At 47.9% G+C, this 21,714-nt stretch overlaps 1 protein-coding gene across 2 annotated transcripts in view; it reads right to left on the reverse strand.

The window, feature by feature from the left end:
* DPF3 (double PHD fingers 3) overlaps positions 1 to 21,714 on the reverse strand; it is a 255,312-nt gene that overhangs the window by 106,694 nt on the left and 126,904 nt on the right. For both annotated transcript variants that reach the window (XR_012494614.2, XM_019733356.3), the window contains exons 3-4: positions 20,589 to 20,696; positions 3,219 to 3,346 (exon numbers count right to left, since the gene is read on the reverse strand). Coding sequence is in view for 1 of the 2 variants with exons in the window: in XM_019733356.3 (XP_019588915.1) it covers positions 3,219 to 3,346; positions 20,589 to 20,696 (236 nt within the window). In the remaining variant the exon portion in view is untranslated. The remainder of the gene's footprint in view (positions 1 to 3,218; positions 3,347 to 20,588; positions 20,697 to 21,714) is intronic.

The following is a 21,714-nucleotide window of genomic DNA, read 5'->3' on the forward strand; positions in this document are numbered from 1 at the left end:
TCCATGTGGCTTCCTTTTTCATTTCCCATGAAATCATGAGCCTCTTCCAGGTCCTGGGAAGCTGACGTGGCATGATCCCTCCAGCTCCATCCTAGGTTCTTCTCTCCCTGGCACAGTGCTCCAGCCACCCTGGCCTTCTGTCTGCTCTTTCAACACACAAGCTCAGACCTATCTCGAGGCCTACGAGCACACCGTTCCTCTGCCCAGAAAGCTCTTCCCTGGGATCCTCACTTTGCTGGCTCCCCATCCCATAGGACTGAGGTTAAACCTTGTCTCCCTGAGGACACTACCTAGAATCCGTTCCTCCTCTTATACTGAATCTTCATACTGTGTTCTTTTCATGGCATTGATCTGAAATGCAATTACTCTGTTTGTTTACTTGCTTTCTGTCTGTCCCATCAGAACATCAGTACGGGCGCAGAGGACAGGTCTCTCCTGGTTTCTCTCTTCCCCTAGAACCTAGCACAGTGCCTGCTCAGAGGAACCCGATAAACTTTGGTTGAATGAATGAATGAAAAAAATTAACAAAACTGTCCATTTACTACATACGGACTTTATTTTAATAGTCAAAGCCAACAAAAACATGTAAACTCACTTGGCTTTTGGTTCTGGTTTCAGCTGCTAGCACAGTAGATGGTAGCCCTGTGCTCTGTACATAACAGACATTCAGTTTACATCAGAGATGATGGTGACAATTCCACAGCGACAACCCATATAGTGGCCCAACACTGCCTGAGAAGAACTCAAACCCACCGCCAGCCAGCTTTAAAGGGGAAGGGCTACCTGGTGCTAGGGCATCAAGCTTCTGGGCGATGGTTCTGTCCCATTCACCGATTCAGTCACATTACACTAAATAAGCAAAAACTACACTCCCATTACACTAAATGGCCAATACAGATGTGACAGATGTTGACTTCTAAGATCTGAAAGTCCAAAAATGGTGGGTAATACATGGAAAAAAAAAAAGTTTAATTTTTAAAAAGTACTAGATACTCCAAATACCAGAGGCAAGAAGAGATCGCTGTGCAGATGAGGGTGTCAAAAAAGGCTTCATGGGGAAGGTGGCATTGGAGCTGAGCCTAAGAGATGGGTGGGATTGGTACACACGGAGACGGCAGGAAAGTATGTCAGAGTAAGGGCACAGTATGACCAAAGGCAACAGAGGGAGTAAAGGAGTAGTGGGAAATAAGCCCAAAAACTAGGTCAGGAGCAGGGAGAAGAGGCCCAGGAAGGTACAGTCATCACTTTGGACTTATTTAGTAGGAAACAAAGGTGTTTTAGCTACGATTTTTTAGCAAGGGGTGAGACATGCAGCGCCTTGTCTCGGAATGAAAGGTCAGTTAACGAAGTAAGCCCTGTCAGAGAGGGGTAGGACCAGCGATGGGGCAACTCAGAGTTATTTGTTCGCTCAATAAATATTTATTATACACCTACTATGTGCCAGGCACTGTCTGGGTGCTTGAGATATATTGGTGAGCAAGACAGAAAAAGACTCCTGCCCTTGAGAAGTTCTATTGAAGGGAACAGAAAATAAAGTACATTCGATGGTAGTTAAGAGCTATGGGGCAAAGAAAAAGAAAAGGGAAGCAGAGAATCAGGAGAGCTGGGCAGTGGGCAGAAGTTCACTGTGGAAGAACAGGAGCCTGGGCAGAGTTTGGGGGTTTTGTTGTTGTTGTTGCTTCAGGCAAAAATATTCTTTGATTTAGATTTTATTACTCACATTTGCAAATAGAATAACTTAACTAAATAGACGGGGCAGAGTTTTGAGCAGGGGGACAGCAGGGCTCACTTAAATGTCAAGGGGCTCCCTCGCAGCCATTAGCTGGGGGACCATTTAGAAAGCAGTGGCAACAGTTCAGACAGGAGCTTAGAGTGGCCTGGCCCAGGGTAGTGGCCGTGGGTATGGTGACAAGGGGCTATGTTCTGGATTTATGTTGCGGGCACAGTTGACAAAATTCCTGATGAATTGGACGTTGGGTGCGAGAGAAAGACAGGCGTCGAAGATGACTCTATGTGTCAGATAAGTAAAGGCGACCGTTAGCAAGGATCTGGACTAAGGTTGTAGCTCTGTGAAGTCGAGGAAGAAACGACTATAAGCCATGTTGAGACAACTAGATGGAAAAGACTTGACCATTCATCTGAACACAGGAATGGCAGAGGAGGAGGCCCGATTCACTGATTCATTCAACATCTTTCCTGAGACCTGACTCTGCTGGGCATGTGTAAGACCTGAGAGAACAATGGTGAACACGACAGCTTGGTCCCTGACTCGATGCATCGCAGACTGGTCGTCCTTATGAAGCAAACCAAACATTCAACTGTTATTAATTTAATTATAATCGTAATAAGTTAATACATAAATATTAAATTGGATACAAAATTATTAAATATGTAATATAGCGTATGTAAAACAAAACATAAAAATTTAATAGAAATGGAATAGAAATGTAATTTAACTTTAGTAATTTGATTATTTTTAATTATTAATACTATTATTTAATATTTGTATTATTTAACATTATTACAATACTGTGTGCCAACCATTGTATTCAATGATGGGGATTCAAGACAAATATATAAGGAATGCTTACAGCACACCTTTCTAATCCTGCGTGGTACAAGCCTTACTAGTGTGAACAGAGGGTGGTGAACACACGGGGACAGGAGCCACCGACCCTGCCTGGAGGGTGCCTTCTAAACTGGCCTTGAAGGAGGAGTAGGTGGTGCTGTGAAAGGACCGAGTGAACTGGAGCTGAGGATGGGGTGGGAGGCCGGGGAGATGGGGTGGGAGGCCGGGGGGTAGGGGTGAGGCAAAGACTCACTGGGCACCAGCTGCTGCAGACAACCCTGAAGTTTGGGGCCTGGACTATGGACAGTTCGCTCCACAGGGATGAGAACTCCATCTGTTTTGCTCACCACCGCGCCCCCAGGACCTAGCATCATGCCTGGCACACAGCAGGCCCAAAAAATACATTTTGAGTACACAAACGGGGAGATGAATGGAGAGGAACAGATTTGGGGGAAACAATGACTTCTTCCGGGAAACACATGAAATCAGAAAAGAATCTGCGAGCTTCTTGGCAACAACGCCACAAGGCAGTTTGAGATGCAGCCCTGGCCCTTGAGAGGAGGCCCCGAGCCAGTGCTAGAGTTCTGGAAGCACCTCGGTGATGCTCTAGTGGCACCAACCCACCACCCCCACTGGGGCACAGAAATACCTGTATTTCCTGGATGCTTTCCTCCTCTCTGGCATCCACCTTCTTCTCGACCCCCTCACCGCGGAGCAAGGCTTCCAACGTGGTGCTCTCGGAGGTGAACCCATCCTTCTTCAGGGGCAGCTCCACTTCTGAAAAACAAGAACAGAAAAGCAGGGTCAGGCCACTAGAAGCAGGAGGGACAGGAGGGGCAGGAGAGATGGCCCTTACGGGCATAAACCAGAGCTCCTGAATAGAACTCAAGACGGCCTGTGCTCTCTCCTCCAGGTAGAACAGGACACTGGCATTGCGTCCAGCTTTTCTGATTCCATCTCACAATCCCAGAGATAGATTCTAACCCTGACTGCTTCCTCAGAGACAGAGAGGCAGAGCAGAAAGGGCGTCAGATGGACATGGGGACAGACGACCTAGGTCTCAGTCCTGCTTCTACCCTCTCTGGCCCCGTGACTTTGGGCAAGGCGCTCAAGGACCCCAGAGCTCTTTTTCGCATCTACAAACTAAGGATAACAATACTAAGCACCCCACAGGGCCCTTTGTGGGGCACAAATGTGTTCCTTACATTAACGTGCTTGGAGAACTGGAAAGCGGTACACCAAGGCTGGCCTCATGTCTTCTTAATTTCTCCCTCTAGCTCAACTCTGGTCTGGCAACTGCATGACCTCCCCTTGACCATGCTAGCTGCCCAGCTCCAGTTTGCTCCATGAAAAGCTATTTCAACCACAGAAAGGCTGTTCTGTTCTTATCAACTCACCAGGCAAGTGAAGTCCTCTAAAGCCAAGAGAAGAAAAAGAGCAAGTGCAGACGCCTAAGAGGACTGGCTCAGCAGCTGGGAGCTGCAGTGTCTGCACCCCAGGGCACTTTTTCTGAAGACATCAGGAGTTTGGTCAGCTACCTGGGGCTTGAGGTCATGGGGCCAGCTGAGCAGTGGCAGCCAGAGCCAGCCCTGCCCATGAGAGAGACCAGAGAGAAGCTGAACCCCTTTCTCAATATGTCCCCCAAACTGCTAACCCATAGGACGGTTGGTTTTTTTGTTGTTGTTTTTCAGAAACCTCAGGTACAGGTGATTATATCTGTATTTACTACAAAATATTCCTCTAATCCTGTACCTCGCACCCCACCTCCCACTGACGTTAGATACGTGGCCCCTACCCTCTGTCAGTTAAGATGGGTGCGAGAATATGAGGGAACAGTGCCCTAGAAAAGACAGGGAAAATAAATGGCCCATTTGTATGGGGGGAGGGGATTGAGAGGTTAGTGTTGGGATATTTACAGAGGTGTGGGCAGAAGGGAACAACAGGGACCTGTGAAGCACCCCAGGGGAGTGAACAGTGGGGAGCCATGACCACTGCTAATCCTGAGGGACAGAGGGGGAGCGTTTGCAAGAACCTGGAGCGAGCACCACAGCACAGCTGCCGAGCACCACAGCACAGCTGCCGGGTAGGAGTGTGCCTTGCAGCTGCTGTGGGCTCGTGGGTGGCAGAACGAGGCATGGGGACGCGCAGCCCAACCTCTCTCTCCTTCCATCCTCATCTCCCTGCTCTGCCCTCCCATTGGCCAACCTCGACTAGCAGGCAGAAAGCAAGGGAGCCTGGTTGATGCCTCCCACTGAAGTCAGCTTCCTGGGGCCCAGGGCATATAGAGGACAAAGACTGGACCTGGGGGAGCAAATGGAAATAACCAAGACAATCAAGCCCTGCTCCCTTGGGCTTTATTCTGACTCAACTGGAACTCTACCTACGCCTTCTACGTAATCAGGTGCAGGCTCCCCAGGCCACAAGGAAGGGGCGCTTGGCATCCCATTAAAACTGAACAAAGGCACCCCCATGGTGACCAGTCTCCAGAAAGGAGAAACAGTATCTGCAGTCCCTTGAGAGACAAGGTCTTTGGGTTCTACGTACCACCAAATCAACCACCTCTGAAACGCATCCATCCAGCTATTCATTCCACAAATATTTACTGAGCGCCTGCTACATGACAACTGCTGCACTGGAATGAGGCACATAGGAGGTGAACCAAATATAAAGACTGTCCTGGCCTTTACGTGGTTTACAATCTCAAGAGACAGACATTAAACGCTAAATACAAAATAAATACATATTACAAATTGTCATTAAGTGCTGTGGAGGAAAACAAGAGTGAAATGTGAAGGAAAAATAGGTGGCCGGCGTGGGGGGGGGGGTCTACTTTAGCTCAAGGTATCAGGGAAGGCCTGTGTGATGAAAGTACACTGCAGTTGAGTGTCAGAAAGCTACGCCACTGTCTGCTTTAATGAATGGAGTGTGCAACTTCAGAGCCTACTCCCATGCCATATTACTCTCCCTCCCAAGTCAGAAAACACTTCCAAATGTCAAATCTAAAACAATTAAAGTGTGTCACCTCATATCCTATCCTCAGTCAAGAGAGCACAGCTGGTCACCATCCCTCAGACTTATAATAATCATTTGTATATATTTAAAGTTTATGTTTTAGTATCCCTTTAGCCTTCTCAACACTAAATAAATCCTATTTCCAGAATTGCACAGCATTTTAGACTTGAAAAGTGCCGTACAGCTCATCTGCTTTTATCATCTCATTTTATAAATGAGTCACGAGAGGCTCAGAGAAGTAACTTCATTGAAAGTCCCACAGAAGGAGGAGAATGCAATCAAATGATCTTTTCTAGATGCCGTCAAGATCATGACGATAGCCCCACTTGTTGCATCCTCATCCTTTGCAGGCCCAGGCTGAGCCCTAATGGGCATTGATATGTTTGTGTATATGCACGGTGTTTGGCACATAGTAAACATTCAAAATGTAGCAGCTGTTGTTGCTATGTTATCGCTTAATCCCCACAGCCACCCAAGAGATGAGCACAGTTATTATCCCATTTCACAGATGCAGACACTGCAGCTTAGAGATGTACGGAGCTTGCCAACTGGTAAGGGGCAAAGTCTAGCCTTGACCCCAGTCGGCCTCCAGAACCCATCTGCCTAATTTCTTAGTTGTACAGATTTTCACCTTCCTCTCTTTGGTCCTTCCTTAAAAAGTCTTTTTCCAAAACCTTGTGCATTTCCATTGCATTCCTAGACTCTCTATAATTTTCATATTTTGAGATGAAAGGCAGAGTTTTGTCATGGTTTATGGCATGGGAAGGGGCTCTGCTGTATTTGACCGTCCCCAGGCAGCATTCACCCTGCCACAACAGTATTGACCGCCAGAAAGTTTCTCATCAATTGAACTTCCTCCTTCTTCTCCTGCTCCTTCTTCTTCCCCTGCTAAGTATTCCACTACCCTGCTTCCCCATAATTCAATCTACTCTCTTGGTCCTTTGGTCCTTTACCAGACAGGCACAATAGAAGAGTAAAGAGGGAAGAGTGAAATGGGCTCCCTCTATGCAAAGAGCTAGAAGGGACCCCCAATAGCATCTGGAGTCCAAACCCTTAATGAGGAAAGCAGAGCACAGAAAGACAAGGAGACTTTCCCAGGGTCACAATGAAATTTAGTGGCATCATTCTTGCCTAATTACCAAGATATTTAATTGGCTCATAGAAGTTCTGCTTTCAGACAGCTGTGGAGTCAAAGCCTAGCCTTGCCATATATTGGTTGAAAGACCATAGGCTAGTTACTTAAATCTCTAAGTTTCCGTTTTCTTTTGTATTAAATGTGGATGGTCATCGTATCTATTTCATAGTGTTGGTGTGAGAATTAACAAGGTAATACACTGCACAGAGAAACTCTGTTTAAAAAAAAAAAAAACTAGTGTGAGAAACAGTGAAAACTAAGGCTTATCGATTTTTGTTTTGATTTTTTTCTATTCAAAACTTAAGATTCAAAATTAAGATCATATATGTAAAGAGCCTGGGATGCTGTAAGTGTCCTATAAATGCTACCTGTTATTGGTGTCCAAGTTTGAATAATTCTGATTTTAGTGGTACAGCAGCACTGTCCAACAGAAATGTAATGCAAGCCACTTATATAATTTTAAACTATCTAGTAGCCAGTTTAAAAAGAGCAACAGGTGCAATTAATTTTAATCATATATTTTCTCTAACCCAAGATAGCCAAAATATTATCATTTCAACATGTAATAAATATAAAAATATTAATGCAATATTTTACATTCTTTTATTTGCACTAAGTCCTCAAAATCTGGTGTGTATGTTATGCTTACAGCCCATCTCAATTAAATTAGCCACATTCCATAGCCACATGTATTAGTGCAGGTTTACAGCATTAAAAGTAATGTTTACGATGATTTTCTTCCCCAAAAATGGAAGGATGTTAAATTCAATTCTTAAAGGTGCCTGCTTACTACCCAGCCAAGCGCCATTCCAGGACAGCATTCTAGCTGACCAGGCAAACCCTGGTTTCAAAGCACTATGGGTAAGGCTTACAAGGTCAGAGGAACAGGCTAACCAGTGCCCTCTCAACAAAACAGCACAGGGTACATTCTCTGGCTCCTAACACAGGAGGTCCCACAGTGAAGGAAAAAAGAAGGTCCAAGCTCTTGCACAATGCACATCCTAAACATGCCCCCTATTGAGTCCTGAGGGATTTCACTGATTCAGTTTTATTCTAATACAGCTCATCTGGATATAGGATTTAGCAATCCTTTAAAAGTGTACTCATTTTGAACCTCGCACAAATTTAGGGACCACATAACCTGACAGCCGCCTTCGAACCTTCAACATTAAAAGAAAATTGTCCAAAACATACACATAATTCATCTTTAAATTAGTCTGATTTTATACACATGGATATAAACCCACGGATCGTTACTCTCTCCAGAGCGGCAGCAGCTGTCACCCAAGCCAGCCACCTCCCTGGGCCTCCGTAAGCAGTTCTGCCTCCACTTCTAATTGGGAACAGAGATACTCCTTGGGTGACTTCCAGCACGATCCATCACACCAGAGACAGCTTCTGTGCAAACCAAAGCAAATCGGTTTCCAAATAAGAAAAAAACCTCTTAGACAAATGAGGATTGAAGCACAGAAAGTCTTAAAAAAAAAAAAAAAAAAAAAAAGGGGAAGAAAGAAAAGCACAAATAAAAGGGGAAAAAAGAAAGAAAATCACCAGTGAAGAGCAGTGGCTTGCTTCTCCCCAGGACTGTGAACAGAGTGGACAAGGCAGCATCCTCTTGGATAGAGATCAAAGCCACAGGCTTTGGACACAGGTGCCCCAAGCCTGCCACCCAATGTACCAAAAGCAAAGCTTCCCCTGAGTTGCTGGAGCCACTGAGCTCATTAACAAGATGCAGACGAGATGAGCCCGAAAGTGCAACACGGGAGCACAGTGAGTAATTAAATCCCAGGTCATTTAAAAATGCAAACGCCTGGATGTCACACACTCATGGAACCTCTGACTTCTCATGTGTGTTTTTGGCTCAGGATGGAGGACTGGGAACCTACAAGTCATATATGGATTATAATAAAATATGCCATATAAAAAACAGATTAAGACAGTTCTTCTTTGGGGAAATATACAAAGAGAGGAGCTGTCTGTTAGCTGTCGAGTTTGCAAGAGATACCATCTTTCGGGAGGCTGTGCTCTGCCAACAGACAGACTCCCCCAAGGGAAATAGCGGTGAAACACCCCGACAAGGCACATCCATCCATCCATCCATCACAGGCTCTCTGACGCAGGGGCCTAGAGACAGAGTTACGGTGCAAAAGGGAGGGAGGAATCCCACAGACAATGGCAGACAATCCTCCTGCTACATCATGAGTGTTTAGCTTTTTCTTTTTCACCTGCCTCTAGTTTTTCTTTAAAAATACAAAGGTGCAGTTTTTTTCTCTGGGTGCTTATTATTTTGAGGAGTTAAGCTCATCACACTTCCTTGGATTTATATATCAACTTACACCAAGGAACAAGGAGTGTAAGAGTCATTATTTCATTTCCCCCCATCAGACTCACAGATTCATGGGGAGGGGAAACGGGGGGATATTGTTACGTCTCACCCCACAGGGGAAGAGATTGGGGGGACCAAAGCCCCGATTTCCTGAGATGGTGACAGGCCCAGAAATCCATCTGCTCATTCCTCAGGGGTGCCATTTTCTTGGCTGCGTTTGACTCCCTATTTTGTGAATCATAAAGCTCAAGACAGATAAGGTTCACATTACAGAGGCTGCACCCTGCAGGACCTTGTTACCGCTTGTTTTAGGATCCCAGGATATCCAAACACAGGAAGGTTGATCATTCTGCCAGACGGCCTCTGGTCCCCTCACCCTGCTGTGCCTACCCAACCACTGGTAAGCTGACATAGAGATCGGAACAACAGATAAGAATTCTTCCACCCCGGAGACACAGAAAAACACCCACACTGTTAAAGGAAGCTCACCATTCAGCTGGCCAGAAGACCAAGTCAATGCAGCTTAGCAGGACGCTGGGGGAGGGGAAAGATGATGGGAATGGACTGAGTGGTGAAATGGTTCAAAGGAATACGGATAACTGGAAAGTGCGAGAGGCCGCTCTGGGGTGAAACGTCAGCTCTAGTACCTCGGTCTTGATCTCCTCTTCTGTAGAACTGGGAGAACAAAGCCCACTTCCGGTGTTGTTATGGGGCCAGAGGAAATCACGGATACTATAGAGTGCTGGGCCCAAGGGTGGTGCACAATTAATATGAGCTCCCTTCTTTTCGCCCCCTAAAGTCTCCTCCTTAACCTCTGACGCTCTCAGACCAATGAGATGGTGAGGCACCGCTTCCCCCCGCCTGGGCAAGGCCCCGGGAGAATGGAAGCAAAGAGGCTGAGTCTGGAGCCCTGCAGAGCACAGAGGAGACCGAGGACGAGGCACAGCTCGAAGGCCTAGATGCCGGCCGTGCTTCCATTCCAGGTCGGGCACCGTCCTGCAGATTTGGAAATCACGGAAGAACCACATAGAAGGTGCCTTGCTCTATTCATTTACTTGACAAATAATTATTAAGCGCTCACTATGTGCCAGGCTCTGTTCTAGGTGCTGGGGACACAGCTGCGAACAACAGACACAAAAATTCCTGCCTCATAGATGTTATATTCTAGTGGGGGAGAAACAATGCGTAAAATAAATGTTCCAGACAAAGGAGCCATCAGTGCAAAAGATCCATCTGCCAGGAGGACGGTGAGCCAGTCGACAGAGGAGGAGCCCAGTTCAGAGTTACGGGGCCTGTGAAGGGCCATGTGGCCACTGTGAGAATGTTGGCTCCCACTCTGAGTGCGACTGGAAGCCACTGGAGGTTCTGAGCAAAGACCGATCTGATGACACCTGTATTTTAACTCTGGAAACAACTGAAAGGGGATGAGGGCAAAAGTGGGAAAACCAGTTAGGAGTCACTGCGGCACTACGTGGAGCCCACGAATGAGCCCAGCCCGGAGCTTAGGAAAGGGCCATGCATGCTCCAGACAATGCATGCTCACGGCGCTTACATCCTGGTGGTCAGATACATCCAGGGTGCAGTACAGACGGGAGCAGTCCCCTGGCCCCTGACCAGGGGTCATCCTCACATAGCAAACAGGACAGAGGCCAGCTGTGGAGGCCAGGAGCCCAGTTCTAAGGAGCAAAGGTATGCAGCCAGACCAGAGTGAATCCACAGAGGAATGGTTTTCCAGAAGAAGGCAGACCAGCCTAGGCCAAGGGCAGAAGAAAAGACCTAGCCAGACTGCCAGCCTAGCATACTATGGTGTTAATAAAAGCAGCGAGAAGCCTTCCCAGTTTGTCTCTGTGCCCCGGGCAATGGACACCAGAGCGCTGGATTCTGGGACTCAGGGAGAACTTGAGCAAGCCATGGTTCAGGTAAAGGTGGATTCCACAGCCAGGTGCCAGGTTTTCTCTCCTCAGCATGAAAGATACCAGACTTGGGCCTTTGAAAAGACTCTAAGGCAGAACGTGTTTCTATTCCAGGCCAGACAGCACACACTCCTCCAGCTGGGCAGTGAGCTGCCTGTGACAAGTGTACCGCTAGTGCAGGGCCAGGGACAGTCCTGGCAGAGACCCCCAGCCCACCCCCAGTGCCACACGGAGGGGGCATCGCAGTGCCTCTCACACTTGCCAAGTCCTCAGCTCCATCATCCCACGTGACTCTCAGAACAACCCTGTGAAGTGAGCCAAGCAGCTGCGATGCTGCATTTTACAAATGAAATCAAGGCCAGGGAGGTTAGGTAAATGCCCCAAATCACAGAGCCAGTGGGTGGAAGGGTCTGCACTTGAACCCAGGCCTTGTGATGCCTGTTTTGTGTCTTTTGTCCTGCAGAACACAGCTATAGTGCCTACCAAAGAGATGCAAGATGGCAAAACTGGGACAGGCCCTACAGGCCTGGCTGGGAACTGGATGGAAAGGCCAGCTCAGCTGCTGACGGCTTCTCCTCTCTGGCTCAATCTCCCTCATCTGTGAAATGGGGATGATGAGAGCTAAACCATGTGCTTCACGCTTGAGATCAAACACCGGGCACCCTTTAATAAACCTTTATTGTCCACCTATTATGTTCCAAGCCTACTGTAAGCTGGGCACTGGGAATACAGAGGAAGAAATGGGTGGGCCCCTGCCCTCAAAGTATGCAGCTTCCAGCAGGGAGAGATACAAGTAAATAGACAATGGCGTAACACCGCAACTCCTCAGTCATACAACTCAAGCTCTAAGCAGGGCTCAGCCAGGTCCGATTGCAAAACATGGCCATGGAAACTCAACGGCACACTGCCCAGCCGACTCCCAGCTGCCACCCATTTTCTCTGCCAGCCCAAGTTCCCAGAGTCCTACCGAACACAAGTAGTGCCAGGGTGGCCCAAACTCAGTCCCCCAGACCCAGCTCCTTTCCCCAGACTGCCAGAAAGGCAAACAAACAACAACAAAAAGAAAAAAACCATAAACAGTCATGGCATGAAGCGGGGGCTGCAGTGGCCTGCCCACCTCCTCTCTCACGAGGCCAACGAGAGCTGAAGAAGCTGCTGTTGCAAACCTCCAGGATGGATGGCTGCAGGCTCTGACACTGCAGGAAAGAGATAAATGACTGGTCATTTCCCCCTGATGCACTTGAAGGCATCCATTCTCCCAGCCGTACCAAGCTCAGGCAACCCCCCGCGCGGAGACAGATAAGCGCTGACAGATGGGGGTGGGAGCCAGAGCGTCCTTCCCCCCTCAGAAGGACACAGCCAGACTCCTCTGCGGGCCAGGAGAAGGTCACGGTGTCCATTGGCTCACACCTGGCTAGGGGCTCCACGGGTCTCTTCCTTTGCCTCCCCCCATCTCGCTCACTCCCGCCCGGCTTATCCTTGTGAGGAGCACACAGGCGAGGGGAGCAGGGGGCAGAGGGAGCCAGCTGACAGGCTCATCAATCTCTGGCTACATGCTTGGCACATTGGCGTTCCTTACGTTGTTCCCGGACTGGGAGGGTGCTGGAGGAGTCAGGGGGACTGTCTTGAGGAGAAGAGAAATCGCGCAGAACATCAGAGAGCAAATGGTGGAAGAAGCCTGGAGACTATTAAAATGTGGGCCATGTACAAAAAGCAGTAGGGAACTAATTAAGATGCAGGGTTTTCAAAAGCTGGGGAAGTTGGCCGCAGCCTGCTCCCATCTGTAGAGTTCTGGCAGTTCAGTGCAGTAGGGACAGCCCCTAGGCGAGCGCAGCAGGCGCTCCACCCCTGCCCAAGCAAGAGGGACTCGGGCCCTCTGCCTGAACCACCTCCTTGTGGGGGGCACCCTCGGAGGGTCCCTGTGACTTGTTGGCTGGCTATGGCACCCTCGGCTTTGGGGCACCCCAGGCTACCGTCTCCTCAGGGTCCCTGCCCTACTGTTCATGTTCCCCCAACAACGTGTGGTGGGGCGTGATTACCCTGGTCATTCATCCCCAGCCATGGAGTAGCTGCCAAAACAAAAAAAAAAAACAGAAAAAAACAACAACACATGCATACACACCAGAGAAAGAACTAGAACTGTATTCCCGACTGCCTTCCCTGCCATCACCCTTGGAATTTGGCAAGCGTGGCAAAGCGCCGTGCTGCTCCCCAAGAGTCCCGAAGCAGAGGGATGTACAAGGCTTCAGGTACATTTCGGGAGCAGAATGAACGTCTGTTGTAAAAGCCCTATTGGTCTGAGGACACCAGGATGAATGTGTGTTGGGTCTTGGAGCAACATGGTGCCAATTCTAACAGGCTCCCTCTCGGGTCCTTTCCTTGGCTCCACCACTAATGTCCTCTGGGAAATTAACTTCCGAATTCGATGCCACAGTTTCCCAACCTCTGAAACACAGATAAAATCTGTCCTAGACGATGGGGGACCAAAAGGTCTGGGGTGGGAAGATGCTAAATTGATCTAAGCAGTGTATGAGCATTTAATCCAGAGGGACACAAGTTCAAGTTGTTCACAACATTCTTCTTTTCTTCATTCAAAAAACACGGGGGGTGGGGAGGGAAGTTAAAGGCCTCTTTTCTAATCAGTTGGCTTTTGCCCAACATTTGCCCTGCTTCAGGGCCTCCTGGTGGTGGATATTTACCACCCACCTTTCTCTCCTGCCACCTCAGTGCCCCCTTCGCAAGGACAGAGCTCCATTCTTGGGGAAATGGTCCAGGGGAGGCCGCTCTCTGGCACCAGGCCCCTGCTCAAGTCTTCATGTTGCATGAATTGTGATGGCTGTGCCGTGAAACACCTTGCGTTTGCCTCTGCAGCTAAGTGCAAGCTGCAGAGAACACTGAACTCCATTGTCAGTCAGTGGAGAGAAATAATGTTGTATGTGTTGTCCTTCAGACACCCAGGCAAGTAGGAGGTTGCGAGATATTTATTCAAGACTGATTGGAGGGGTGACGTTAGGCGTGAGAAACGCATAGGTCCAGGGACAGTGAGAATGCTATCAAATTCCAAAGAGCTCTCCTCGGCCCTCAGCCCCATCCCATCCCGACACAGATATATTTTTATTTTCAGCAAGTAGTCAAGAAACATACACAGAACGGCATATTCACAAGGAGGGAGACGGGATGAGGAGAGCAGGACTGGGGTGTACTCTCAGCAGTGTATAATTTAGCTCAGGAACAAATAACCTGATAGCAGCTACGATCTGGCTCCCCACTCCCTACCCTGCAACGTCTACTCAGCCCAGATGATCTCTGTGCTTTGGGGGGCTGAACCAGAAGTGGACCTTCTCCAAGGTCCCTCCAGATTCCTGAATGTACACTGCTTCCCCTTGCCCTGACCTGGTTTCCTAACAGAGCCCTCGGCTCTGCAGACCTGGGGTCAAGAACAACTGTCACCCACACTACACCCTGGCTCGTTGCTGAAAGCTACCCACCACTGGCTAGACTCAGGCAGGAACATAAAGGAAGACAGGAGAGGCAGGTGTTGGCATGATAAATTGCTTGCGTCATCTCCTCATTACCCATGGAAGGGTCTCACATGGAAGGAAACTAACGCCTGAGACAATTCTGCTCCAGGCCACAAATCAGGGGAACTCCTCTTCCTATCCCTCTCCCCTGAGGGATGAGGGTGCTGATGGTGGAGCCCAAGGGAGGCTCCAAGAGTCACACAACAAGATTCCTGAAGCTTGTCCAGGGGAGCTCAGGAGAGCCCACACCAGGAGGCTGGGAGGGAAGAGAGAGGAGAGGAAGGGCATTATAGAGGCTGGGGGTGGAGGGGTGCCAAGAGTTAGTTGGTTCATTCACTGGTTTTCTTTCAACATAAACTCAGTCTTCTAGTTTCCATAAATTTAAAGAGATTCAGCCCAGGATGAACAAATTGATTTTCCCGCAAAGTTTTCCCAAAGAGGATTGTACATGATATTGTGCAATTTGCGTTTTCTCTTTCTACTTAACAATATATTTTGGACATCTTTCCATGTTTTTCTACTCATTCCTTTAAAAGACAAAATAGTATTCCATTTTATGAATGTACTATATATTTAAGTAGTCCCCTATCAATGACCTTCTTCTGGTTGTTTCCATGCGTTGTTGTTCTTGTTACAAACAATGCCACAATGGACAACCTTATACATTGTGAGTATATATTTATTTATAGAATAAATTCTTAGCAGCAGAATTTCTAGGTCAAAGGACACGTGCTTTTTAAATACTGACAGGTTCCATGCACTGATCTTCAAAATGGTTATTATCCCCAAATCCACTGCAATGTACAAGACAGCAGATCCCTAGCCTTTCCCTCCCTCTCTGTTTCCTTCAACTGCTCCTCTACCCATGGGAAGACCGGCCTCTGTCCACCCAGCTGACTGCTCCCACCTACTAGGAATTTGCAGCAAGTTCTCCAAGGACTCTGACCCATGACTCTACCCTGAGTCACAGAAGTACCAACCAAAAAATCTACTTCTCTTTGAACCCAACTCAAATGGCATAAAAATAAGAGTCATTTAAAAATATTGTCCAAGTCGACCCTATGCTTAGGAAGGATCTACCCCCCAAAATGAAAAAGGCCCTCTCAGCTGGAAACTGCATTTTATAAATGATGAGGGCAGAGCCACTGAAAGCAGGCTGGGATCCAGCTTGTGTTGTACTAACCCGCCACCAGAGGCATCACTTTGCAAATGTCCACCCAGAGGGGGCGCCTTCTTCCAAGGCCCCATGGGGGCCAGCGGAGGCCTTGCATGAAGAGCCTTTTCTGAAATTTTGGCTGAAAAATTCAAATGCAGACATATGTCGCCTCTAGGACGAGAGGGATTCATTTCCTTGTGCTGCTTCGGGTTCTCTAAATGGGCCCTGATGCTTTGAGGCCCACGGCTGAGGCTGCTCGTCACTGACTCCCGGACACTTCCCTGGCATCTTGATTCACAATCTGCAGTCTCAGGCTGGTGTCTGATACATCCTGAGAGCCAGGCTCAGCCCGAAGGTACAGACTCAGAACAGGAAACAGACATGACAAACATCTGGCCCAAGGCTTTGGGGATTTCATTTTTGTTTTTAGTAGTCTCAGTAGAAGGTCTGATTACCCAAAGAGGGGAAACAAGTTCATCTGTGATGGAGCTCCATCATTTGAAAAGTTGTTTTCTCCAGGCCTGGGCTGTTGGTAGTTTCTGAGTCTGGGCGCTGGCCTGGCCTGGAAGAGAAGCCTGCCTCAGGTGAGCCCAGCTTAGCTGGGATCTTTTCCCCACCGTGGGATACGGCTATGCCTCTGACGGCCCATCCTTGACGAGGCTGGTGCTTCTCTTTCCAGAGAGGGCCTTTCTACAGGACCCTGGCCATCCCGGGGGCTGAGTCTTTACCACCTGAGACCTGGAACAGCCACCTCAGTCTCTGCCCCAAGCATGAGGACAGAGGCAGAGGAAACTTTTCAAATGATCCCAGATAACACACAGTGTGCTGGTGAGCATTTGCCTATAGCAAACCACCGCCCTAGGGTTCTTTCTTCTCCCTCCTCGCACATGTCACGGCAGGCCCAAGGATGGGACAAGTCCAAAGCCAGCTGTGACCACAGCTGCTCCACATTCATCCACTGGAGACCAGCAGGCCCTGTGTAAATGCCCACAGGCAGAAGGACCTGACACTCGTACGTAGCTTCTTGCCTCAGTCCCACTAACAGTGAGGCTGTAGGTTCTCAGATACATGAGCAGCACAGTAAAGTCTCCTTGGCTTTGTCTGCAGCCTGATTTTCCTGACCTATAAAATGGGTTTATACCACTTTTATCCCTTTCCTTTCCTCTCTGCCTCCTGGGACCAATGGAAGTGATCCATGAAAATGCTTTGTAAAGGACTTTGTAAACTACAGTGTGCTGTTCAGACACTGGTGATGACAATGACAATATTCAATCAAAGTGCCCTATCCCCTGGGCGGTGACTGGTGGGAGTGACATAAACCCAGCCAGCTCATCAGTCCTTCCAGGGACTTTCCTGTCACAGCTATTGAAGGGGACTTGAATTTCTTCTGGGTGTGGTGAGTGCTGAGTCTGGCCATCTTGCCTGCCCCATGAGTAGACAGTGTTAGAGGTGGAGTGAGAGGCACAGAGCCCTCCCTACAATGCTTGAGTCCCTGGATACAGCTATGCCTGAAGCTCGTCAACTCTGGGATTTACTGTTACATAAATGAACTTCCCTTCTTTCGCTAAGCTAGTTTGATTTGAATGTCTGACACTTATGACTGAAAAAATTCCAGCTATCTCTTGGATGCATTTTATTAATTAATATATTATTTGTTTTATAAACATTAAAGTGTTTAGAAGGGAAAGCCTTGGTAAAGGTTCTTTAAGTTAGTATACTTATCAGCAGCATGAGCACACAGAAAAGGCTGTGAACAGACAAATCAAGCAACCTGGAGTCTCTGCTGTTTCGCACAGGAATTGCTATGTGACTTTGAGCAAGTCTCCTAACCTGTCTGGACCTCAATAAAATAAGGAACTGGAGTTAATGATGTCTGAGGTATTTTCCAGTGCTAAATGTCTTTTTTCTATAAAAGATGATCTAATTAGTTTGATATAAAGTGTTCTTAATAAAGACTTTTATAGAAATGTTAAGAATAAAGATAAAAAAATAAAGACTAACAATTTAAAATTAGTGCCAAGAATTTATAATAAAAGCCTTTTCATGAACAAATTACATAGAAGATGTCCTCTCATATATATGCAAACTATTCATTGCATCACTGGGTAAATTGGAAAAATTAGAAACAAAAATTGGGAACAACGGTTAAATAAGTCATGGTGCATTCATATAATGGAATATTGTGCAATTGTAAAAAAGGAATGAGGAAACTTTTTATATATTGACATGGCCAATGCCTGAGGCACATTTTTAAATGGAAAGGGCAAAATGCAAGGTGCTGTGCTGTGTAAAAAGAAGAGGGGAAGCTGATATAGATGTAATTGCTGGTGGGTGTGTGCATACTATCTCTTGAAAAATCCTAAAAACCTGGTACTACTGACTGCCTCTTTGGAGAGTGGGTCTTACTTTCCACTATATAATGTATCCTTTTTATCTTTGGAATGTCAAAACATGTAACTGTATTACTTATTCAAATTTTAAAAATTTTTTCCCCCTTCTTCCGCCTACCCCACCCCCACTCTGGTTCAAGCCGTTGTTTCTCAGTCTAGTTGTGTAGGACACAGCTCCCTGACCCATGCTGGTATTATGAGCCTTGCGCTCCCCCAGGCTAAAGCAGTCGGTCGCCATTCGTGGGTCGGCCGTTCACAGCAGTTCATGCTGGCTGCCGGCCACTCACACTGGCCACCAGCCACTCCTGGCAGCACATGGTAGCCCACGGCAGCTCACAGCAGCTCACGCCGACCTCCAGCGGCTCACCACAGCCCAGCTCCAGGGAGAGCTGTTGTTCACAACCTTAGCTGTAGAGGGCGCAGCTCACTGGCCCACGTGGGAATCGTACCGGCGACCTCCACGTTAGGAGCACTGAGCTCCAACCACCTGAGCCACCGGGCCAGCCCAAATTTTTTAATTAAAAGGGTTTGAAAGGCCAAATACTATTACATATGGCTTGTTTGAGCCTCATGATGAACCTGCAAGGCCAGCTAGGAGTCCCAAGCACCACTGTGCCTGTTGACAGACGGGGCAATATATGCACAGGGCGACATGAAGACACATCCAACTAATGACAAACACCTGAGTAACACCCTCCCTCAGAGTCCACATAGCCAACACTCTCACTAGAGCACCTACTGCAAAGGTGTGAAAGGAGTGGAATTAAATAGGTCCAGATAACAATCAAACCAGGGGTTACATCATCAGTCATCCACACCACTTCCAAGTCACCAGGCCCAATGGATCTGGAACAAGGAAGGTGGGGGGCCCCACCAAAATAAATTGTTCATATCAACAACTGTTTCTGCTTGATTAAAGAGACGCAGATGACATGAAGTCATGCCATACTGACTTATGGTCTGAATATCTGTATGTCTTCTCTCAAACTTCAGTGTGCATTCTGGGGATGCAGTCCTGGGGATCGGATAAAAATGCAGATTCTGGCTCAGCAGGTCTGGGGTGAGACCCAAGATTCTACATCTCTGCCAAGCTCCCAGGTGAGGCCTGTGCTGCTGGTCAAGACCGTATTTCGAGTGTAATTCTAGAACCACAGTGACCAAAGTGGGCACCACTCTCCCCTTGTGGTCACTGAGTACTTGATATGTGGCTAGTCCACAATGAAATGTACTGAAAGTGTAAAATACTCACTGGAATTCAAAGCAATACAAAAAAAGTAACCTATCTCATTCATCATTTTTATATTGATTACATGGTGAAATGACAATATTTTTGATAGTTTGAGTTAAATAGAATCTATTTTTTAAATTAATTGCACCTGTTTCTTTTTCCTTTTTTCATGTGGCTACTAGAAAATGTAAAATAACACATGAGACTTGCATCACATTTCTCCTGGATTGTGTCACTCCAGGGAACTGGGCTGTCCTACAGCCTGCATCATCTCGGTCACTACCCTACCGTGGTTGCAAGGCTCTGTAAATTGCGCAAGGCCATTTGAGAGCTTGGGGAGAGAGCGATGAAGAATCTAGCCCTTACCCACCCGTAACAAATAAAACTTGTACACAAGTGAAATCTAGGTTGAAGCAAACTGTCGAAGCACGCTTGACTATGGAACGGTGAGTGAAAACATTCTGAACAACTTTAAGTACAGATTTTGCAGAGAAAACAGCCTAAGGGGTCAGTGTGGAAATGCAGGAGTGAGGCTGGGTCTGCATTGCTTTGGTGACAATGGGAGGGAACATGTCAGCTCTGCATCTGCTCCACTTGACAGCACTATTCTCACCACCCAAAGTCATATTCCCCGGCACCCCCAAAACCAGAGGTTCCCTTAAAGCTAAAGACTCGGGGCAATCACTTGGCCTTGCTTCAACCCAGACACAGGTCTAAAGATGGCCATCTAGTCAGAAATGTAATAACACATCAGTAGTCAAGAACACCAACCAATTCCTTCTGTGTGGCCACAAAGCAATCAGCATCACTTATTGGCAAATCCTGAACTTGAACTTTTCCACTTCCAAGATGGGTTCTATTTTTAGCGACTGGCCCTTTTATGTAAGATGCTCCCAAAATTCATTCACAACAAGGTTGGGAGAGGGTACACAGCGCACTCTCCTCCTTAGAAAAACACGCAACTTGGGACAAGGTTTCTTTACTTGAAGCCACAGAAGGGTATCATCGACCCAAATTGCTGCAACTCCTTCCGCTCTGCTGGGAAAGTAATTCATCCTAGGCTTGTTCCCACCAGATGCCAGCTTCCTTTATTCCCCTGGGGTGGCAACAGGGAGACAAAAGGAAGGGGAAGACATGAGACAGCCAGAGGGGAGAGAAGCTCAGGTGGGTACACGGACATGTGACAGCAGGCACGCCTTTGAGCACCACGTGGGGATGCTCACTCTCTTGGAAAACTCTGCTCTATGGACAAAGGAGCAAAGCCACCTTGCCCTGGGCCAGCACAGTGCGCCCCTCCTCTCGCATCATGGGCCCAGCCAAGCTCCAGAGGGTACTGACCAGGTTTTATTTCCAGCAGCCGCAGCTTTGGATCCTCAGGTGGGTGCAATCGTCTCTTCTTACGCCAGCAGCGGGCAGGATATGTGTACAGCTGGCCAGGGGCGAGGCCTGTGGACAGAGGCAGTGGAAAGGTTAAAGGCTCCAGGATGGAAAAGCCTAGGAAACCACCCTAGCTAACGCTCTCATTCACAGTGAGACGAAACTGAAGTCCAGAGAGGTGAAATGACTTGTCAAGGTCACGCAGGTGGTAGATGGTAGAGCTGAGGCACAATCTAGGTCATCCAACCCCAGGACCCTCGTTCTGTCTGCTCCGCCATGCTGTCTCAGTAAGCCCATGCCAAAGAGAGCCATCACTGTTACCAAAACGAGTTCTGTTCTCCTGGCCTGGGGAAGATCAGAGGGACCTGCAGACCACAAGAGAGACCTCTCCAGATTCAACCTCACCACAGCATTTCCAAAGCAGTGGCTCTCTAGCTACTACTGCCCACCGACTGCCCCTCTGGCCAGGTCAAGCAACAGAACTCAGTCTGCCTATCTGTGGGCAGCCTAGATTGAAAAACATTACAAGTAAAGAGGATCGAGGAGCCAGGTCTATCTACTGGTTTCCTCCACCCATTGTTAGCTGTTGGAAGCTTGTTGAAGCTGCTGTGCAACCTCCATCAAAACATAAGCCTGCTCTGGTGACCAGACTCCATGCCTGCAGAGCCAGCATACCTATTTATCCTTGCCCATCTGACTGGGCCTTCTGGAAAGAAATAGGCAGGAGACCTGTGATTGGGCTTATGCACCACACTGTCTCCCAACGAGTCTCCATCTAGATTTGGCCTTTGGCACCAAAGTTCCACACCAGCGTCATCTGTCATGCCCAGCAATTCATCAGGAGCCTTCTTGCTCATGAGGCAAAACTCTTGTGGCTCCTCTGACCCACAGTGTGGCAGCCAGCAGCCTTGGTTGGACATGGACTCCCCACACTAGTCCAAGTTCTATTCCCAGAGAAAAAGGCAGGAGGAGAGGCTGAGGGGAGAGTGAGAAAGGCTCAAGACTGGTTAAATGATTTGCAGACTAAATAGCAGCCTGATTCACCCCAAAATAAACCAGCAAGCCAACCAATTCACCCCTGCTAGAG

This window comes from Rhinolophus sinicus, chromosome 3 (genome assembly GCF_057876585.1).
Source record: "Rhinolophus sinicus isolate RSI-liver-muscle chromosome 3, RSI-T2T, whole genome shotgun sequence".
Taxonomy (NCBI): Eukaryota; Metazoa; Chordata; class Mammalia; order Chiroptera; family Rhinolophidae; genus Rhinolophus; species Rhinolophus sinicus.